Source organism: Myxocyprinus asiaticus, chromosome 2, assembly GCF_019703515.2.
Source record: "Myxocyprinus asiaticus isolate MX2 ecotype Aquarium Trade chromosome 2, UBuf_Myxa_2, whole genome shotgun sequence".
Taxonomy (NCBI): Eukaryota; Metazoa; Chordata; class Actinopteri; order Cypriniformes; family Catostomidae; genus Myxocyprinus; species Myxocyprinus asiaticus.
In genome coordinates this window covers 5,272,801-5,295,547 of record NC_059345.1, presented here as the reverse complement: position 1 = coordinate 5,295,547, position 22,747 = coordinate 5,272,801, and the positions used below count along the sequence as shown (strand labels likewise).

Below are 22,747 nucleotides of genomic sequence, written 5' to 3'. Positions count from 1 at the left end.
TCGAGGTAAGATGGCAAAGCAGAAGAAGAAAGAAGTATTTTTCAATACCAAAGGGTTAATTTTCATGATTCTGTGGACCATTTGAAATAGACTTCCACCAAAACAACAAGTTCCCACGCTTGGCCCTTTAATAAGTAAATATAAGTAGCCCATCCGCCTGAAGGTTCGACGTGTTGTGCATTCTGAGATGCTATTCTGATCACTACAATTGTAAAGAGTGGTTATCCGAGTTGTTCCTAATAAAGTGCTCAGTGAGTGTATTAATTAAGTAGTTTTTATTGATTAAATGTAGCGTATAGGTCAAGAGCCTCCTGGATTAATTTTTGGTATTGTGGTTACATTCCTTAGGGAAATGGTCAACGCCTGGTTTGCTGAGCGTGTCCACTGCATCCAGCCATCTAGAGAAGGATCAAAAGGCCTGCCAGAACCTTTAACAGCCCTCCATACTCTGAGTGCAACTGATGCACCATCTTCCAGTCCAGCACCATCCACCCCTACACGAAAGATCTCTGCATCTGAGTTTGATAGGCCTCTTCGCCCGATTGTCGTGAAGGATGCAGAGGGTGCGCTTACCTTCTTAAGCGATACAGAAAGGGTACAGATGCCACTTCCTACCTCCCAGCGGCCAGGTTCAGGCAATGGGACAGATGAGGGTGGAGGTAGTATGGATACAGGTGGAGATCGAGAAAACGGGGACCGTTGTGCTCGTCTTTTGGAGCTCGTACGTGATGTTTCGAGTCATTTGGACCTTACTGCCCTCTGCCACAAGATCTTCTTGCATACTCACGAGTTGATAGAGGCAGATCGCTACTCGTTGTTCCTGGTTTGTGAGGACAGCTCGAACACGAAGTTCCTGGTTAGTCGGCTCTTTGATGTCGCAGAAGGGTCCACTCTTGAAGAGGCCTCCAACAGCGGCATTCGCCTTGAATGGAACAAAGGCATTGTGGGATATGTGGCCGCCACCGGACAGCCTCTGAACATCAAGAATGCATATGAGGTTAGCTTTGTGTTAAATCACCTGTTGTTGTAAGCCTATGTTGTACACTCTGAAGAAAATGGTCTGTTTTATCTTGACCATGTTAGGCGCAGCGGAAAGCCTTATCTAATTTTTGTGAGAACTCTTCAATTTTTCGTGCCAGCGTAACGCGCAAGTAGGCATGGGTGGTAGTGATTGCGCTATCTGTGGGTATGCACGCAAAGTGTATTGTATGTTAATGAAGTGGCGCAAAGCGCAATTCGCTATTTTCCTGAGAAATAGGTCATTGCGCTAGACTCTTCAAAAGCACATCTGTTTTCAGCGCAAAGTCTAAATTCAGTTCCTGAATTTGCAGGTTAGAGATTACACCAGCAGGTAGTAATAAAGTTAATGTCCACACTCTGTAAATATAGGGGAAAATCAAATTATGTCCCTGATAATCTCTATACCAGCTTCTTATGCATGTGCTGTATTTGTTTATATCGCTGGTGCTTGAGGGAATTGACTTGACCCAGCCCATTAGCGCTTTGCGTGCGCAATTTCGCCAAACCCACTTGCGCCTAGACTTAGCGCATTCTTGCATGAAAATACCAAAACTTCATGGCCATGCCCACTGACTTTGTGCATAGTAAATATCGCATATTGCTGTGCTTAGCGCTTGCGCCCTTAATATAGGGCCCAATGAGAAAAGCACATTTTATTGATAATCCCTATTCTGGCCCTTGAAAAAACTCATGATACATTGTCATATAAATTAAAGAAATATTCCAGGTTCAATACAAATTAAGCTCAATCCACAGGATTTGTGGCATAATGTTGGTTACCACAAAAAAATTATTTCGACTTGATCGTCCTTTTCTTTAAAAAAAAAAAAAAAAGCACAAATCGAGGTTACAGAGAGGCACTTACAATGGAAGTGAATGGGGGCCAATTTTTGGGGGGTTTAAAGGCAGAAATGTGAAGCTTATAATTTTATAAAAGCACTTACATTAATTCTTCTGTAAAAACTTGTGTATAATTTGAGCTGTAAAGTTGTTTAAATCATCATTTTTGCAGTCGTTTTAGGGTTTTATGGTTTGTTGGCATTAGATCGTCATGGCAATGAAGTTGTAAAATTGACTATAACTTTACACAGAAAGGTTAGTAAGTTATTTTATTACACCAAAATCATGTTGTCAATCATATTGTTTATGTTTTGTGGCTATACCTTTGAAACAGTGAGTATTCTAACGTTTACGGATTGGTCCCATTCACTTCCATTGTAAGTGCCTCACTGTAACACAGATTTGTGCTTTTTTGAAAGAAAAGGATGATAATAATTTGCCACACATGCTGTCGATTGAGCTTAAAGGTGCTATATGTAATATTTTTACTGTACTGAATCATAAAATGACCATAATATGTCATTAGAGAATTAGGAAACATGCTAAATTGAAATACTGGCTTCTCTGATAACAATACTAAAGCCAGTATATTCTACTTTGAAGTTTCCATTCGGGCTGGAATTTCTGTTTATGTTTTGGCCTGTGTGATCCCGCCAACTGCCCACTCACCAATAGTATTTCAACACCGCCGGGTTGCCAGATTTGAACAAGTTTGCAGGCAAACAACACTGTGTGCTGCAGCCATGGAAACAAGCATACGAACTGGATCAGAGATAACAGATTCCACCCGACCTAAAAATCCTCGCCAACCGTCTAAAAACCACCATGACCAGAGGCGTAGTAAAACAAGGATAAATATTGGAGATGCCTTTGGAAGATGGAGACAGCTTAAAGCCCAGAAATCCTTTAAAACGGATGCTGAGATGGCAAATTTGCGAGTCAACTTTCTGGCAACCCACATGAGCTTCGAGTCTGGGGCGGGGCAGACAACTCTCCAATATTTTGATTTTGTACTGCAGTACCCATTTCAAACGCTTGTTGTCAATCTTACATATAGCACCTTTAAGTTTTAAATACAATATATTACAATATAATACAAAAAATGTAATTAATTATAAATAAGCGTTTGGAGTTTGCAACAAGTAAACAGTCCCTTTCTGGTTTCCTTGCGCATTTAATGCGAAAGTTACAGGGTTTATCAATATTACGAGGTCATGACATTGAAGATTGCAAATAACTTTACGCAGAGAAGTGATTTTATCACACTGGTCCAATATTAGAACGATAGTTCACATTAATCTCAGAAGATGTTAAGCAGAAGACAGCCTCTGTCACCATTCACTTCCTTTGTATTTAAATAAAATGCAATGAAAGTGAATGGTGACTGAGGCTAACAATCTGCCTAACATTTCCTTTTGTGTTCCACTAAAGAAAGAAACTGGTGAGTAAATGATGACAACATGTGACTGGACAGTCGTCAGATGAGTTCAGAGTCATTCGCTTTCCCCTTGTAATTAGACTTCAGACTACTAATGAGTCACATTTTACACATGAATGCAGGTTCTTTTATCTGATACCTATTGGTTTGTAAATGTACCAAGTTTTGTGTCTGATGTACGGGAAACACTTTAGTTTGAGGGTCTGAAATAAAACCCACTGCTTCACAATATTCTCCAAAGCTGTAATGAATTCTTAGAAATGCAATTTAGGTGGTTTGTAAGGTGTGTGTCTTTGATTCAATTAAATATTATGCATTTATGCAATTCAGTTGCTAACCAACAGTTTGTATAACGATGGGAGCTATTTTTAGCTCTTCGTAATTTAGATTAATTGCGTTTTCCTCGGTAAGCCTACAGGGAGAGGAAAAAAGAAAGAGATTGATAAAGAACGAAAGATTAAGTTAGCTTTACAACTTCAAAAAGCACATATTTAACCATCTGTGTCCATGAAATCGAAAAATAAGTGAATGGTTCTGCAAGAAAGTATTTCAAGTAAAGAATCGAGGAATATTCCAGCTTTTATAAACATCAACATATAAAGCATCAGGCAGATTAGGAATCATTAGGAATCAAATTTGCTTCCAAAATGTGACATGTTTCTGGGTGAAACAGGATATTCGGACAAATACCTGTATTTTGGCCTGTGACTTGATTTTATCCATCAGGAATTGATTGGATTCTGAAAAGGGGTCTTAATATGATAGGATTCAACGATCATGGAAATACCAGAGAATTTTAAAATTGTGATTTCCAGGCCTGGAAAAGTCGTGAAAATGTCTATGGTGAATAAATATATAAACAGTGGCAAGAAAAAGTATGTGAACCCTTTGGAATTAGCTGGTTTCTGCATTAGTTGGTCATAAAACGTGATCTCATCTTCATCAAAGTCACAAGTATAGACAAACACAATGTGCTTAAGCTAACAACACACAAGCAATTATAATCTTTCATGTCTTTAGTGAACATATCCCATTAAACATTCACAGTGCTGTGGAAAATGTAAGTGAACCCTTGTATTTAATAACTGGTCGATCCTCCTTTGGCAACAATAACCTCAACCAAGCGTTTCCGGTAGCTGCGGATTAGACCTGCACAACATTCAGAAGGAGTTTTGGACCATTCTTCCTTACAGAACTGCTTCAGTTCAGCCATATTATTAGGATGTCTGGTGTGAACGGCTCTCTTGAGGTCATTCCACAGCATCTCTGACTATTGGGTTAAGGTCTGAGCTATGACTGGGTCACTTTAAAAGGTGGATTTTTTTTTTTTTAAGCCATTCTTTAGTGGATTTACTTCAGTGTTGTTTAGGGTCATTGTCCTGCTGCATCACCCAGCTTCTACTGAGCTTTAGCTGGCGCACAGCCACCTGACATTATAATGTAAGATATCTTGATAAATTTGGGAAATGAATTTTTCATTCGATGATGGCAAACGGTGCGGGCAAAGCAGCAAAGTGGACCCAAATCATGATGCTCCCTCTACTATACTTCACCGCTGGGATGATGTTTCCATGTTGGTATGCGGTGCTCTTTTTATGCCATACATAGTGCTGCATGTTCTTTCCAAACAGTTCAACCTTATTTTCATCAGTCGACAAAACATTTTCCCCAGTAGTGTTGTGGAGTGTCAAGGTGGTCTTTGGCAAACTTCAGGCGCACAGCAATGTTTTAAATGTAAAGGCTTCCTTCGTGGTGTCCTGCTATGGACACCATGCCTGTTTAATGTTTTCTATATAGTAGACTCATGAACAGAGATGTTAACCAGTTCCGATGATTCCTTCAAGTCTTTAGCTGTCACTCTAAGGTTCTTTTTCACCTCATTGAGCATTCTGCAGTGTGCCCTTTGAGTCATCTTGGCTGGATGGCCACTTCTAGGGAGAGTAGCCATAGTACTCAATCATCTCCATTTATAGACAGCTTGTCTAGCTGCATACAGATGAATATCAAAGCTCTTTGAGATAACTTTGTAACCCTTTCCAGCTTTATGCAAAGCAACCATAGATCTCTTTTTTTGCGAGGCATGGTCCACGTCAGCAGATAATTCATGTGAATAGCAAACTCAAAATGTTTGAGTGCTTTTTATAATTCAGAGTAGCTCTAACCCACACCTCCAATCTAATTTCATTAACTGAATGCCAGATTTGCCAACTCCTGACTCTAATTAGCTTTTGTTGACGACATTAGCCTAGGGGTTCACATACCTTTTCCAACCTACACTGTGAATGTTTGAATGTTGTATTCAGTATGTACAAGAACAGTACAATAATTTGTGTGTTAGTAGTTAAAACTTGTGTTTGTTCATTATTATAACTTAGATGACAAACCAGATTTTTAAGACAAATTTTTACATTCATGCAGGTAATTACAAAGAGTTCACATACTTTTTCTTCACATATTTTTTCATCAGGATCCACGCTTTAATGCAGAGGTGGACCAGATTACAGGATATAAGACACAGAGCATCTTGTGTTTGCCCATCAAAAACCACAGAGATGAGGTGAGCGAAAAACTATTGTGCAGTGTTATTGATATTAAAACCATGAAGCTCATGTATTCTTTTTAATCTTACGCAATGTCCCAAGGTTGTCGGGGTAGCACAAGCAATCAATAAGAGGTGTGGAGAAAATGCAACCTTCACAGAACAGGACGAGAAGGTAGAAAATATACTTTCATTCATTTTACTGTATCATTTTTGTCATGTACTATAATAATGGCTTTATTTTTCATCTCAACAGGACTTTTCTTCATATCTGGCTTTCTCTGGCATAGTGCTACACAATGCACAGCTTTATGAGACGTCACAACTAGAAAACAGGCGAAACCAGGTATGCTGAATACAATGTGTTATACTACTGTTTGAAACATTCTGTTTGAAGTGTGAAAAAAGCCCACTTTTTCACGTACTTACTAATTGTTTTAAATATTCTGGAATTCCATTCCAAACATAGACATTATCTTGGCTGTAAGTCCTGATGATGTTCTGGCTTGTGTTTCAGGTGTTGTTGGATCTGGCTAGTCTGATTTTTGAGGAGCAACAGTCATTGGAGGTTCTTCTGAGGAAAACTGTAGCCACTATCTTATCTTTCATGCAAGCCCAGGGATGCACTGTCTTCATTTCTGACAGAGAAACAGCGGTAAGACCAAAATATTATATAACATTTATTCCTCAAAAAAGCCAAAACTCTAAAAGAATAGCTGAAAACATAAAACAGTCATAGTTGACTGTTTTGTATTTCATTTGAAATAAGTTTTTTTTTTGGTGTTGGTGAAATATTGGTATTCCAGAATGCTTTTAGGATGCTACAAACAGGCAACAGCACACTCTTTCAGAAATCTTCTGAAATCAAGGTTAAGATACTTGTTTTTGCCTTAAGCAAAAAACATCGCGCCTACACGTTGTACAAGAGAATGGACTATTACAAAGATATCATCTCTGTCGGTTAGTGAATACTGATAAGCATTCTCTGCATAAGTTTTTTTTTTGTATTTTTTTGTCTGAAAATTCTTTAAAAAAAAAATTAAAGGTACACTACAGAATTCTGTGCTCTCTATGGACATCTGTGGTTGAAACATAAAATTGTAAATTACTCATGAACACCGCTCTTCTGCGCAGATGAATCTGATGGTTTGAGGTATACCATATTTTCCGGAATATACGTTTTTTTTTTTCATCATCCGAAAGGTCCTGTGACATATATTCCGAAGTGACTTATCTTTATAATATATTAATAAATGATGTAATCCGTCGTACCTCATAGACTGAGTCATAGGCACGGTATTAGCATTTTAAGTAGCCTATTTAGAGTATTTTGCCTATACCAAGTATTTTATGCAACCAGTTTAAATATTCTGTCCACCATAACATTAATGCGCTAACAAACAGAATTACTCTAAAACCGCAACACACACGCAACTCCTCACATCCCCTCAAAATGACGTTTCATCACACCCCTTGTAAAACATTCAGTAAGTGAACCGGACAATTAGTTCATAGCAAATAGGGACGCATATGTTTAGAAATATCCTTGATCGACACGTGTTATCATCAATGAATAAACAAGCATTTAATTTAAACGCATAGATGGCTGTTTATTTAAATGTATACAAAGCACAGATATGTTACAAACAGATGTGGCTTCTTCGTCACGTTTTTTTCATGAAACAATAGCAGAAAATGAAAAATGGTTATACTCGATTACTTAAAGCAGATGCTTCCGATTAAAATAAGCCCAAATACAACGTGATACGATGCGTAAATCTTGAGGTAAGCTTCATGGAGCAACTTGCTGAGAGGCTGAGAGGAAGTGTGTTTTTTTTTTCTCTCAACATCGCAATTTTCACTAGGTGTGACTTATATTTAGGTGCGACTTTATTTCCGGAAAATACAGTATTCAAGGTTTCCTGAGATCACCATATCAGAGCAGATCTGACTAGCTACAACAAGAGTCACTGAGTGGGTTTAAATGCACACCAATACGCTGATAACTACCAAAAATCAGCTTATTCAAAAAGTCAGACAACGCAAGAAAAGTGCGTTTACAACTTGTAATCATTGGGTCATTCTCTGCTTTTGACGTCAAAATGTAAACAGACATGTGCACTAGGGTTGCGCAGTATACCGATACTAACGAAATATCGTGATATAAAAAATGCAAAACAGCACGATATCATCTTGTTGCTAATTTCGATACCATACTACAATGTGGTGCTAATAGCAAAATTTTACAGGATGTGATATTTTGTTTAGATTAAATCAATAACAATCTGACAATTAAAGAGGCCCTATTATGCTTTTGGGGAGTTTACCTTTCCTTTAGTGTGTAATGTAGCTGTTTGTGCATGTAAAAGTTCTGCAAAGTTACAAAGCACAAAGTCCACACCAAAGGGAGTTACTCTCTCCCACAGAAAACACTGCTCCTGAACTGCCTGAATCGCCTGGTTTGCAGTCCAGCCATTCCTTCCATGACATAGCTACGTCACTATGTAACACATCTGCACAATGCCCGCCTAATGACCGGGAGCTGAAACTCGCTTATGGTAAGGGGCGTTACATTTACGACACACGCTCTAAGTGGTTGACCAGTCACAACAGACTGGGCCAGCTGACCAATCAGAGCAGACTGGGCTTTTCGGAAAGGGGGGCTTTAAAGAGACAGGAGCTAAAACAGAGCGTTTCAGACAGAGGGTGAAAAAAGGTGCTGCAGCAATGTACCGTATTTTTTGAACATGTAAACTTATTCTAGTAGACCCCCAAAATAAAACGATGAACCTGTAAATGAGCATAATATGGGCTGTTTAATCAGTTTAAAATCTTGATATGGCCAAATGTTATAATTAAACTGCAGAAGGATGTAATTTAATTAAATAATATACTCATACTTCACACATACAAACACAAACAGATCGCACGTGATGCACTAGTGTTGTCACGATACCAAAATTTCAGTAGTCGGTACCGATACCAGTGAAATTTCACGGTTCTCGATACTATTTTTGATACCACGGCAAAAATGTTCTAATATGGTAATGTGCTATTGAACACACTCCTTTAGCCTATTTAAAGTTACATTTCAATGTAAATAATATATCAAAAGAAATGCACGTTTCCTTCAAGTGTTTCATAATTAAGTATGCATCTTTTAAGTGTTCTTAAGTAGGGCCCGTCTGAAATCTGTTTTATTTTTTCCTTTTTTTTATTTTTATTAATTTTCTATAATTGAATGTTTTAAATGTTGATTTCATCATCCAAATTGTGTCTAATCAAATTAATTCTTAAAACTTTTAAAAACTTTTAACAAGTAAAAAATAGAACAATTATTTTTCAACACACCATTGCATTTGAACAAACTTTTATTTAGTACAACAGAACTCTTGCTTGTGATATATTGCATGATTTTTTTATTTTTATTATTACTTATTTTTGATATGACTACAATGAATATTACATTTTACTATACAGTTATAATATATTTCTGTTGCAATTTCTCCAATTTCAGGCGTCTAGCTTTTATTTTGTATCGTGCTTTTATTTTACATTTGGTTTGACAGAAGCTTCACTTTCTTCTTCTGATGGATAAACAGTTCGCTACATGGCACAGTGTGATCGTTAAAGCGCAAATGCTGTGATTTAATTATATAAATACAGTATATAGTTCATATGTGCTTCACAGTGGATTAGTGCTCTGCTTTGTCATCTCATACAACACAAATGATTCTCAATGTCTGTGGAGTTTCCAGTGTATGAGCAGTCTGCTTCACTCATTCATTCAGCCCGCAGCTCATGCCTGCAGAGCAACCTTTCTCGGTTTAAAAATCACACTAGGACATATCACGATTTTAATTTGATTAATTGTGCATTTCAGTTTAAATGGAGTAACAAAGCACACGTTCAAATAAGCATGTGAGCATTTGAAAGCAGTCAGTGTGTCAGTCTGCAGATTGTTTTAATTTCAGTACCGACTTGGTTCTGAAGTACCAGTAATTTTGACAACACTACGATGCACATAATACGATGTGTTTAGTCTATGAGCAGCTGTGAACACTCACACAAACTCCTACGGTGCTGCTCTGAGATCTCAGCACGTGAGTATTTCAGCATTTCACACGGACCTTATTAAAAACAACCCACTGGAGGAACTCAAAGGTCCGTCAGAATAAATGTCCGCCAAAATAAAAGCTCTGTTTAACTGAATGTGTGAAATTGAAGACATTACATTTTATAAACTAATTACATTCGTTATTTTTATTATTATCATTATTATTTATAACTATTATAATTTTTATAATTTTATAATTTTATAATAATTTTTAATTATTATTACATGTAATACAGCAAAAACAAGTGTACTGAATATCAGCACACTGTGATTCAGCAGCCTTGTGCCAGAGGTAATCAGTTTGTTTTTATTAATGTTAAAATTTTGTGAAGCTCTGTCGAGCAACATTTTATTTGACCCCCAAAAATATATATATATATATATTTGTTTGTTGAAAGTTAATAATTATATTTTTATTTGATTAAAGCTTTAAACTATGTTTTGATGATAACATTTCATAAAAACATGAAACATGGAATCCAGAAAAATTAAAATGGAAAATGCAGAATTTGCAATTGTGAAGACTTAATGCAGTTCTTTTAATCCAGTCCTTTTCTGTGTGATTTCATCAGTAATCAGAGGCTATTTATTTGTTGCTGAAGTATCAGTTTAGTATCGATAATGAGGTACAAGGGCTGTTATTGTATTGAAGCAAAATCCTGGAATCGGAGCAACCCTAGTGTGCACAACACTTTACATATTGAATAAGCAGGTAAGAACAGCGGTACAGGTGTTTACAGTAAATGCAACGCAAAATCGGGGTAATGGGCAAAAATCTACATGTGGCGAGCGTTTTTTGTTTAAACCATTTTTGACCTTACCCCATTAAAGGAAAGCTGTTTAAAAACCCCTTAATTCTAAACCCCTCCAAAGGGGGGCACTATATATCGTGAAAAAAGTTTACGCTTAAAACATTAAAGTCTCTGTATACATAAGTCAGGCATATGAGGTATCATTTCAGAGATAACCATCACTTCTGCATTTGTTACTTAAAATAACAAAATAAGGCCTCAAAACTTTTGTGCTGAAAATTAGCGCCCCCCCAGAGATAATAGGGGTAGAAATATTTATATAAAAATAAAAGTCCTTCACATAGTACATAAATTGACAATATATCAAATGCTCTCACTCTCAGGAATGTGACTGTTAATGTTAATGTTGTTGCCCTAATACTAAAGTTTGAAAGATTTTCAAAAGTCATCAAATACAAACATCTCTTTTATGCTCCAATAACTGCTGCTGTAAGCCCCAAATAGCTAAAAACTTTATATCTTAACTGTTACTGTTACCTTAGGAAGTTCTCTAAACAATGAGCCATTGTTTACTTGTCTGTGAGCTTGCTTGGCTGAATAATCCAATGTTATATCTTAGATGTCCAGAACAAAATATGCCATCCAGAAGAAAAATCATGCTAAACAAATCATCAGAAAATATGTTTTCGACTATTGATGATAAAATGTTTTATATCATCGCAAAGGGGAGGATTTCAGCTTTCTAAAGTCATCTAGACAAGTTGAAAAATTGTGGGCGGTAGCCCAAAATGGCGTTAAAATGACTTTACATGTTGCTAGCTAATGAAGCATAACCGGTGTAAGAACGTGCATGTAAATGCACTCACTGATAGTAAGAAAGAGTCCTACGAGACGTATAGCCTATCTGAAAAATATGTCATCTGAGCAAGTAAGTAACAGAACACACTCCAAATTAGCCGTACCTTCTTTTATTTGTTTATGGCCATCACGCAAAGATGAATAACGGAAGTGATATTTTTATGTACTGGCTCAATATTAGTATTTTGTTCATTTCTAATAAAAAGTTAAGCGAGAAATCCTTAATTTAAAAAAAGAAGCATTTTAAGCTGCATTAATAGCAGAAAAATGTGCCGTTGAAAAATAAGAGCAATTGCAATATGGTGCTGCCTTGCAAACACATAATAAAGACCACAAGCCCAGCATTACATTTTCCATGTCTCGTGTTGATATCAAAGGGAATGCATTACATGAAAAGCCTTTAAAACCTTTAAGTGCCTGCTCACAGAAGGGATATTTTGAGTAGGTGCATCACTGTACAAAACCAGGATATAAGCACTTCATTTTGCATTCTGATGAATCCTTCTCCTTCAATAATCAGGCAAAGCTCCTGTCCAGAATGGTTCCCCCTTCAGTTAGACCATGTGTGCATGTGTTTTTTGGAAAGTGCGCTCGCTGCATTCTCTGCCCGCAATGCTCCATAGATTCAGCTTTGCAAACAACCCAAAATAGCTGCTCTATGAAGGTCCATTAGAACACGGAGCCATTTGTCTGGTTGGTTTATAAATATTTAGCTTTCTGTGCGGATGTAAATGACACAAATGCCTATTTGGACTGATTCGTTGTTTCATTAGATTATGTTTTGATGGGATTGTTAATGTAATTTTTGCAAAAGTTTGTGTAAAGTTGAAGCAGACGGTGACCTGTGAGTGCAGTAGCGGCCAAGAAGATCTAGCTGTTCATGAGACTGCACTGTAAAAAATGAAATAACATTTTATCCAGCTTATGGGGTTTTCTGAGTCACTGATACTACGAAATGTGAATTACTTTGCTTATACATAAAAACACAATATTCCCCCAAATGTTGTCCCAGCTAGCCTAACAGAATTGTCTGAACAAACTATTTCATATTAAACAAAGTTGCTGCTTTGCGAGTTTCCTAGTATGCATTGCAACATGAGTAAATTGTGCAGTTAGTGTTATAAGCCTAATTTTTGCTCTTTGCTGACTTTATTTAAGCTGTTATTGGTGTTTTTTGTTACCACTGTTAGTCAGTTTTTGTGGGGTAATGTTTATAGCTCATCTTTTAACTTAATGGAGTTTGTTGATTGTCACCGTAATTGAGGTTTGTGTGTTAACCTTGTGAAACCCCATGCACACCTGTGTGGATGTTGTATTTTGGCTTTGCTATAAGCAACGCATAATTTAAATTAATTTAAACCAACTGATCTCAGTTCCGGAGACTCTTTGCTGTCAGTAAAGGGTTAAACTTTCGATGCACGGAGTCATGGCGCCAACCACAGTAGAGTTTGTATTTGGGAGAAATGGCAACAAAACTACATCTGGTAAGAAACCTAATTACGTTTTTACATTGAAACCTGTCTGAGTGAAAAGATTAGAGTCTCTAGTTTCATCCAATATGCCTTTTTTTTTTTTTTAAATGTCTCCTCTTTTTCTCCCCAATTTGTAATGCCCAACACCCAATGCACTCTTAAGTCCTTGTGGTGGCGTAGTGTCTCACCTCAATCTGGGTGGCGGAGGACGAATCTAGGTTGCCTTCGCGTCTGAGACCGTCAACCAGCGCATCTTATCACGTGGCTTGTTATGCGCATTACCGCGGAGACATAGCGCGTGTGGAGGCTTCACGCCATCCACCGCGACATCCATGCACAGCTCACCACATGCCCCACCGAGAGTGAACCACATTATAGCAACTACAATGAGGTTACCTCATGTAACTGTACCATCCCTAGCAACCGGGTTTGAACCAATTTGGTTGCTTAGGAGACCTGGCTGGAGTCACTCAGCACGCTCTGGGATTCGAACTCGCGACTCCAGGGGTGGTAGTCAGCGTATTTACTCGCTCATTTCTGAGGTAATATCTGTAACGTCTCAAAAACATGAATAACCAACACTCTTGGAAACATAATAAACAATTTGATAAAAAAAAAAATCTCACTTTTTATAGCTTGGTATTGTTAAAAATTTTACAACTTAGTCCCGCTGTCCACATATGTGGACATACATTTTTAGAAAAACTGTTTGCTCAAAGTTTTTTGTTTGTTTGTTTGTTGCATGTTTATTAGGCGCTACTAGCTACAATTAAAAAAAGGAAATTGAAAATGCACACAGCAGTCATGCTCAGTCTCAAGAGGTTAAAGTTGAGGTCTATTGTTTCTATGTCAAAACTTTGCACATACTGTCTTCAGAGTCAAAGATTGCACTTAACTTCATGTAAAAGTAATTTAAAACCATATATAAGATTTAAATGGTGACAAAATGAAAGTTCTCGTATTGCGAATTGATAGTAGGCCGAACAAGAAATCAGTAGTTCTATCAGGAAGACTCGCAGACTTGAGTGAAATGTAAGATTACATTTATTTGATGAATATAAAACAGAAATGTAATGTCTCTCTTTGGCGTAAGCCCCGTCTGGCAGTCCGAAGAAGTTGTAATCGGAACCGTCATATCCTGCCATAGATAGGAGGCAGGGGCGAGGTGCCTACCCCCGTGCAGGATGGGACTCAACTGGTGGTGGTGGGGTGGTGGAGGTTGCCGTGTTAGCACACTGAAACGCAATGTGATAGATTGTGAGCAGACATATAAAGCATTGGCTTACTTGTGATTGGCTAGGAGTTACCTAGTTGATGGTGCGATGATGTACAGCTGATAGTCTTCTCGCAAGAACTACGCTGCGCTTACATTTCTCTCAACAAGAATTTGTTTGTTACATTTACTGAAAAAACTAATTCAGATTGACTAAACAAAGCAATGTTGCTGTGGAAAATAGGCCTTTATCACACTTCCGCGTTTGCAGAGCGGAAGCTTCGCTTAGTTGAAAAACAACTTCCAGTGCGGATTTATTATGGACTATTTTGTGTACAATTCATCTCAAATACTTTATATACAGGATGTATGTGAGCAGGGAACACTTCACAGAGTATTAGTACATATTTTTATTGGAGGAATACAAGAATATAGTACAAACAAGAGAACCTTTACACATTAAAGAACATTAGAACAAGACAGGGGTATACAGTATGTCACAAAAAAAACGTATATTCCGAGTAAAGACTGTACAGAGTATTTGCGATGATACTGATCACATTGCTTTCATGTACTTACTTTTTATGTATTATATAAGATCCATTTAAAAATGTTCAAATAAAGAAACATTTCCATCCCAGTTTCTGATTACAGAAAATAAATGGTTTAATCGTTGTATACGTGGAGTTATGTCCTTGAGTACGATGATTGAAGCGTCCACTCGCGCGCGCAGCTCCTCATGAACTGGGAAAACTTTGTGCTGATTATCACCTCGCTTGGATACTATTACACATTAAAGTGGTAGATAGCACATATAGTGAAGTGCTGTGTTAATCCAAAGAAATGATTAAATGGCTGATGTTTACTGCCAAGTGCATCCAAGTTGGCTAAACTTATTGAGAAATACTGTGATCATCCATAGACAGATCGATGTGCGGATGTTTGGTTATGCTACTATTCAGTGCCAGATGTGACAACATGCAGAATGTGATAAAGGCCTATTGTTAAGACCGTTCCCTATCAATTCAGTCAGAATGCTGTGTCATAGCTGACGTTATGGGGTTATCCCTGCAAGCATAGCCAATCTCTGAAACTCTTTAAAATCTCGGCAATTTTAATTGGCAGATAGTGCTTTGTGCTCCGCCTCCCTCGCGCGTAGTGGCCGTATATAACAGTGGTGCACAGTGCTATCTCTTCAGAACCCCAGCATGGAAATCCAGGCCTGCTCATCCATCCAGGCCCTGTAGGACTCTACTCTACTGGACAAGGCCTACAGGTCGGCGGGTCAAGCTGACTCGGCTTTGCACACCATGATGGTGTTGTAAGCCTTGTACTGGCGGGAGGCAGAATGCCAAACTGGAGCAGCGTTCTTGATGTTACTGGCATGAAACGGGGACCAGAACCCATGAACGTGTTCATTCCGGCCACCAAGAGGACCTGGATTGTCCAGCCGAGCCCCCACAGAGCTTCATTCATTCTTCCAGATGATTCCCGGGATGGACTAGAAAATTGTGTTCATGTTTCCAATGTTGTTGGCATCATGCCAAGAGTGTGCCACGAACCAATAAAGAATACAAGCCCCGATGTGATTGCTCAGGGCACAAATATATTCACAATAAAGAGCTTCTTTCCAATTTATGCATCAGCACAATACACACGTCGCGACTGCTCCCTGAGGGTGAGCGGCACGCAGCCAGACACAGAGAGGCTCCGGTGTCATCTGGCTCATTACGTGGACATGTGGCCCCATCTTCCAGGCCTTTCCAGTTGGATGCTGAGGACGATAGAACAAGGGTATGTGTTACAGTTCACGAGGCGCCCATAATGGTGCGGGATGCGCCAGTTCTCTGCTCAAAGATATTAAATCTCCACGCAAAAGATGCGATATAGTATCAATGGACGATGCCCACAGTGGATTCTACAGCCGCTATTTTCTAGTCACCCATTTTGGATCTGAGATGCCTGAACCATGCACTCGTGAGGCTTCTGTTCAAAATGATTACTCAGAAACAAATTCTGTCTCACGTTCGTCCTATGGAATGGTTTGTATCGATTCATCTGAAAGACACTTATTTTCACGTCCACATAGCCCCTCATCACAAGCCTTTCTTGAGATTTGCCTTTGAGGGGACTGCTTACCAGTTCAAAGTCCTGCAGTTCGGCTTATCCCTGGCTTCTCGGACATTCGCGAAATGTGTCGATGCGGCTCTCACTCTGCTGAGGCTGAGCGGCATTTGCGTTATGAATTACCTCAACAAATGGTTGCTCTTAGCACAGCCAAAGGAACAAGCTTGCAAACACAGAGACCAGTTACTTGCACATTTGGAGCATTTGGGACTGAAAGTCAACTGTTCAAAGTGTTTGTTAACGCCCAGCTATCAGATTTTATTCCTGGGCATGAATATATCTGAGTACCCAATTCTTTTTCCCACTCCGCTTTTATGATATTTGTAGTTGGATGACTTATGCCCTGTAGTGAATCGTAAAAGCGGGATACTATATAGTCTGACCCTGCAAATCCTTTTAAGCATTCATCCAGCCTATCAGGCCCAGCTTTCTCAAACTGGGGAAGATGTACTTTTACATAATCTCTGACTTGAAGGAATCTGAAAAATGTATTCTTCAGCAACCCGTATCTTTGTTGAAGCTGATGAAAAGATGAAAAAGTACCATCTATATACAAATTCCCTATATTACATATCCCCAGTTCTTTCCACATGTTAAATGCCCCATCTAAACTGGATGGAGGAAATTAAGGATTTGCAAATATAGGCAGCAAGAAGGAGATCTTTCTGAGTTTGAAATGTTTGATATCTGTTTCCAAATCCCTATTGTGCTATGTATTATGGGGTTGAATAGCATGCTTTGCTAATAGGGGCTGGTGATAAAACGACTGCACCAATAGAGTATGGCAGGCAATCTTCACGTTCCATCTGTAGTCCGCTAGGAAGTAAAGCGGCATCATCTAACCAAAATATAATGGAATGCATGCCTGTAGCCCAATAATAATTTATCAAATTTGGCCCCAGTGTGAACTGCACTTGCAGAGGTGTTCCTTCTTTATTCTATGAGATTTATAATTCCATACATAGGGGAGGATTATTGAGTCTAGCTTTTTTTAAAAGGCTTTAGAGAGGAATATTTGTATATTTTGGAGAAGATAAAGCAATTGTGGAAGGAAAACCATCTTAATTGTATTCACCCTGCCCAATAATGAAACTGGGAGCATCCTCCAGAACTGAATGTTATCTTTAAGCTTGTCAAGTAGGGGGAGAAAATTAGCTTTGAATAAAGAGCTATATTTTTTCACAATCATGATTCCCAGATAAGTGAATTTTTCTAATGCCACTTTAAAGGGAAGTGATTTCAGCCAATAATAATCTTCCAATCTTATAGGCATCACTTCGCTCTTACCCCAATTAACCCTATATCCAGAAAAGGTGTCACATGAATCAGTTACAGTTAGAATTGCTGGGATGGTAGTCTGAGGTTGGGACACATATAACAAGATGTCATCCGCATACAGGGAAATCTTATTAACCGTATATCCGTGTTGTATCCATGTATATCAGGATGACAACGAATCACCTCTGCAAGTGGTTCCAATGCTAAAGCAAACAATAAGGGGCTAAGTATGCACCCCTGCCTAGTATCCCTGTAAAGCCAAAATTGGGGATACATCGTTTTATTTGTGAGTATCTTTGCTGTTGAATTGCTATACAATAACCTGATCCACGAAATAAATTCATCGCCCATCTGAAACTTTTCCAGGACTGCGTAGATGTATGGCCATTCAACTTTGTCAAACGCCTTTTCAGAGTCTGGACTGAATTCTAGAGGAATACATGATATTAAATAGGCATCTGTGGTTGAGAATGGAGTTCCTTCCAGGGACAAATCCTGTTTGATCTGTATGCACAGATTAAGTTTATCCATTAAGAAGACCATTAAGAGTCTTCTAGCTAGTGTTTTGGCCAAGATTTTTTGGTCTGTATTTAGTAGAGAGATTGGTCCATAAGAACCTACTTCCTCTAGATCTTTCCCTTTCTTTGGAATTAAGATAATAATAGCTTCATTCAATGTTTGTGGCAAAGTACCATCTTGTTTTGCTTGTTTATACATTCTAAGTAGATAGGGGGCTAATAAACCACTACATTTTTTGTATAACTCATTTCCTAATCCATCTGGACCCGGAGTTTTCCCAATGAAGTTATTCAATTTCCGATTGAAGTTATGATTTCTTCACATGAAATTTCAGTATTTAGAGCACTACGGTCCTGCTGACTCAGTGTCGGTAGATTACATAAGTCTAGAAAGTGTCTCGGATGCCCATTTGACCGAAATGTGTATAACCCCTCATAAAATTGTCTGAATCTATCATTTATGTCTTTATGCAATGTATGGGGAACACCTGTTTCCGATATTATTTTGTGGATGGTTCGGTCACTTTCTATTTTGCGTAGCTGTCTAGCCAACAATTTGTGTGGCTTATCTCTGAATTCAAAATATTTCTGCTTCACAAACGTAAATGCTCTGCTGATTTTCATAGATAGTATTTGATTAAGCTTATACTTAAGTGAAGTCATTTTATTGTATTTTTCTATAGAGGGTTATTGACTATTCTCAGTTTCCAGTTTGCTTATTCACTTTTCTAATTCCAGTTGTTCAGCTTTATCCCGTCTTTCTGGGACGACTGGAAGGAAATTATGCAACCGGTCATGTAAGCTTTAAAAGTTTCCCACAATAGTGTATGAGAAGTATCGTCATTATCATTAGTTTCGAAAAATAATGTAATTTGCGATTTCAGATCTTCACAGAACTTTGGATTTTTAAGAAGTTGGGGGTCAGATCTCCAATTTCATTGGACTTCAGTTGAGTCAAATACTTTCATTGAAAACGAGATGGAACAATGATCAGAAATAATAACGTTATGGTATTTTTCATCACGGATAAGCGGAAGTATTTTCCCATCCACCAGGAAATAATCAATCCTTGAGTAGCCATTATGCACCCTAGAATGAAAGGAGTATTCCCTCCCTGTCGGATTTAGAAACCTCCACACTTCACACAAGTTCATATTATCCATATATGTTTTCATGAGACTACTTGCATTAGTATATGTTACCTTATGGGAAGATGACTTATCTAAATATGGGTGTAACACCATATTAAAATCACCCCCGATTATTAAATTCATATTTGATATATCTGGTATTAACCCTAAAACCCTCCTGAAAAACTCAGGATCATCATAAATTGGCCCGTATATATTCAGTAACGTCATTGGAGTGGAGTGCAATTGCCCCATTACCATAACATACTTCCCGTCCTTATCCACTATTGTAGATTGATGTCTGAAAGGAACTCCCTTCCGAATCAGTATGGCCACGCCTCTAGCCTTCACCGAAAATTTGGAATGGAATATCTAGCTTATCCATCTACACCTAAACTTATTATGGGCATCATTTTTCAGATGGGTTTCCTGTAGGAAAATCGCATCTGCATGTAGTGCCTTTAAATGAGATAATACCTTGCCTCTTTTCACTGGTTCATTAACCCCATTTACATTCCAAGTACAGAAGACCACTTCTTCCACCTTTTTCCTTTTAGCAAGACTCTCTTGCATTAGCATTCCAAAATATTGTAGTTAATTTTGGCTTCTTCCCATTCTCTACTGAGTCTTTGCAGTCCTGTGCAGAACATTCCCCCACCCCCTCCCAAATTGGTAAGATTTTAAAGAGTTTCAGAGATTGGCAACAGCTGTGGGGATAACCCCATAGCGTCAGCTATGATACAGCATTCATTCCCTCATTTCAGGGAACCATGGTTATAGTCATAACCTTATCGATGTTGAGAGAACTTAAAATGCGTACTGCATTGTGTTGCCTTGATTTTTTAAACTTTGCTCAACAATTTATTTTTTACTGTGTGCAATGATAGGGAACATTACAGAAAATTTAAATAAAACATTTATATTTAAACAATACCTTAAATTACCCAGTAGTTTAGTACTTCAGTTTGCCTATAGGCTACATATAGGACATACAGTGGCCCCTAAAGTATTTGTTCACTTTATTCACACTTAAAATGTGTAAATGTCATTGCATTAGATTTCAAAATATCAAACCAAGTGTCATTTAATTGAAAGAAAAATGGCACAAGCGCTCATTTCAATATAAACATTTCACAGAAAGAAGTTTTTTGTTATATAATGCAATAACATTCAGACATTTTTAAATGACTGAAGTGTGCAAATATTTGGACATATTTGGAAATATTTGTTTGGTGTCCACAACACAAATTTTTTAAGGTATAAAATTAAAGCACAACATGCTCTGCTATAGTGGAATCGTCCTTTTCATGTTAGAGCCTATGTTTTCTAAAACGAAAGCTGTTTTGGTGGTAATATCGAAGAAAGTTTAGCTCCTTTGTGGGAGTTCTGCTTTTGAGATGTATACAATTATTCACTGAGGTCATGTGTTTTATAGAAACCAACCTAGCTTAATTAAAAAATTCTGCATGGTTTGCTTTTGGCTTATGCTCTGGGTTTCCTCAACTTGACAAGTTTTTGTAAACCTTGGTGGCTATATCATTGCCGGCTATCGCTTTTCAAAAGTGGGGAAGCACAGACTATTGTTTTTGGTGTCTACAATACCCCCAAAAGCTGCTCAAACTACATGTCAAACAAGTGAAAATTTCTTAAAAATAATGAACTAAGCTCAAAACTGTTTTTGCATCACAGTAGGCAAACTATCTGACGATGGAAGCTGAAATAAATGTGTACCCTTCAGACTGCAAATAACTTTGCGTTTGTCTCAGAACTGCCAAACACTCTGTGATCAACAGAGGTGCTTTTACATTTTATACACTGTCAATCATGTACACTGGCCTTTGTTTTGCAAATCCCTGCCCAATTGAGAGCTCAACCAATCATCAAAAAGAGAAAGCAGTCTTCAGAACCGGACATAATAAAAAAACAAAAAACAAACATTCAATGAACTACAACATTCAATCAAACCTTTCCACACAATTAAATAAAAAAAATTCATACAAAATAAGTTAATTTTAATAAATTTGATTGTAATTTGAAGTCTTGTTGTACGGAATGAAATTCTGTTTTTTGTCACATATTCTAGATAAAAATGTGTCAAAGTCATCATTTTAATTACGTTGAGGCAAATTTAATTTATACCACTTCCTTTTTTCTTTTCTTTTTTAAATGTTTATTGTAAGTCTAAAAAGCTGTAACCTTGTGGACAATATCTTGCTGATGAGTTTTAATCAAGCTTTCCAACAAGGCATACACATCCAACACTCATACGACAGTGATGGTGACACTCAACAGTCATATTTTTGGAAATCCAGAAGGACAATAAACACAACACCAGCAGTGTAAATAGTGCAATAAAAAGCAAATATTAAGACATTAATTCACGATTTTTACTCATGTCCATGGTGCATGCTGGGAAACTGACATTACATGTACATCTGGTTATTACCAACAGAAATATGATAACAAACGTCATAGGATGCACAAAAAAAACCCCCCACAAAAAGTCAACACAGCGGAAAGAATTCAACATTTCTGGGAGTACAGTTGGAAAAGCACATACACTATAAACTATACCCATTTATACACACCAGTGTAAAATATCGACTGTCCCTCACGTTCACGTACATGCGTACACTGGGGGAATTCCAGAGTTTTAAGTAAGAGGGAAACCCCACTATTGCAGCGCAATTCCGCTGCAGATCGCGATAAAAAGGTAAGAAAACAAACACAGCTGCAACTCTGGAACATCTGGAAATAAAGCGAAGCAATGTAGAATAGAATAGAAAAGTCTTCCTCGGATACCATGTTTGTTATTTACATAAGCGTTGCGTGGAAATTACGTTGCTGTGGAGAAAGCTGCTTACTTACCGAGCCACATGTATATGGAAATAAAGAGTACACTGCTTATACAGTGCGTGTAAATAGGAACACTGCTTTTTCGCAATAACCCGCTTTCTCGCAATAAGCCACTTTGTGGTGTCATTGATTGAAAGCCCAATATCTAATAGGCGATCAGATGTAGATCGAATGCAAATAGCACTCATGAAGCTTCCATAGACCCAACATTATGTGTTTAGAGCCTCTCGTCCAATGAATATCGATCTTTTGTGGCGTTTATTTGAATGGTACAGGTATCTGCCATAGACTCCCACTGAAGACCGGCTTCAGTGGTGCTCTATGTACAGTGCATCCACTGATGTATACAGACATGTTCATGTAGAAAAAAACACGTTTTGTTTTACATGAATGAACAGCACAATAGCAATGTGTGATATTTGACACTTTTTTAATAATAAAGTAGCCAATAGTGACTTTCTCATTCTAGAGAGTGTTTGATTTGACAAAATCTGTGTAGAGCAAGATCAGTCAGCAAGATTTTTGGTTGTTTTTCTGAAGGAGAAAGACATGCATTTTAAATGGCTTAACAGCTAATATACATTCACTT

General features: G+C 37.9%; 1 protein-coding gene across 3 annotated transcripts in view; it reads left to right on the top strand.

The window, feature by feature from the left end:
* LOC127454026 (cGMP-specific 3',5'-cyclic phosphodiesterase-like) overlaps positions 1-22,747 on the top strand; it is an 80,209-nt gene that overhangs the window by 30,295 nt on the left and 27,167 nt on the right. For all 3 annotated transcript variants that reach the window (XM_051720968.1, XM_051720962.1, XM_051720954.1), the window contains exons 2-6: positions 349-997; positions 5,766-5,855; positions 5,941-6,012; positions 6,094-6,183; positions 6,355-6,492. In XM_051720968.1, the coding sequence (XP_051576928.1) occupies positions 349-997; positions 5,766-5,855; positions 5,941-6,012; positions 6,094-6,183; positions 6,355-6,492 (1,039 nt within the window). The remainder of the gene's footprint in view (positions 1-348; positions 998-5,765; positions 5,856-5,940; positions 6,013-6,093; positions 6,184-6,354; positions 6,493-22,747) is intronic.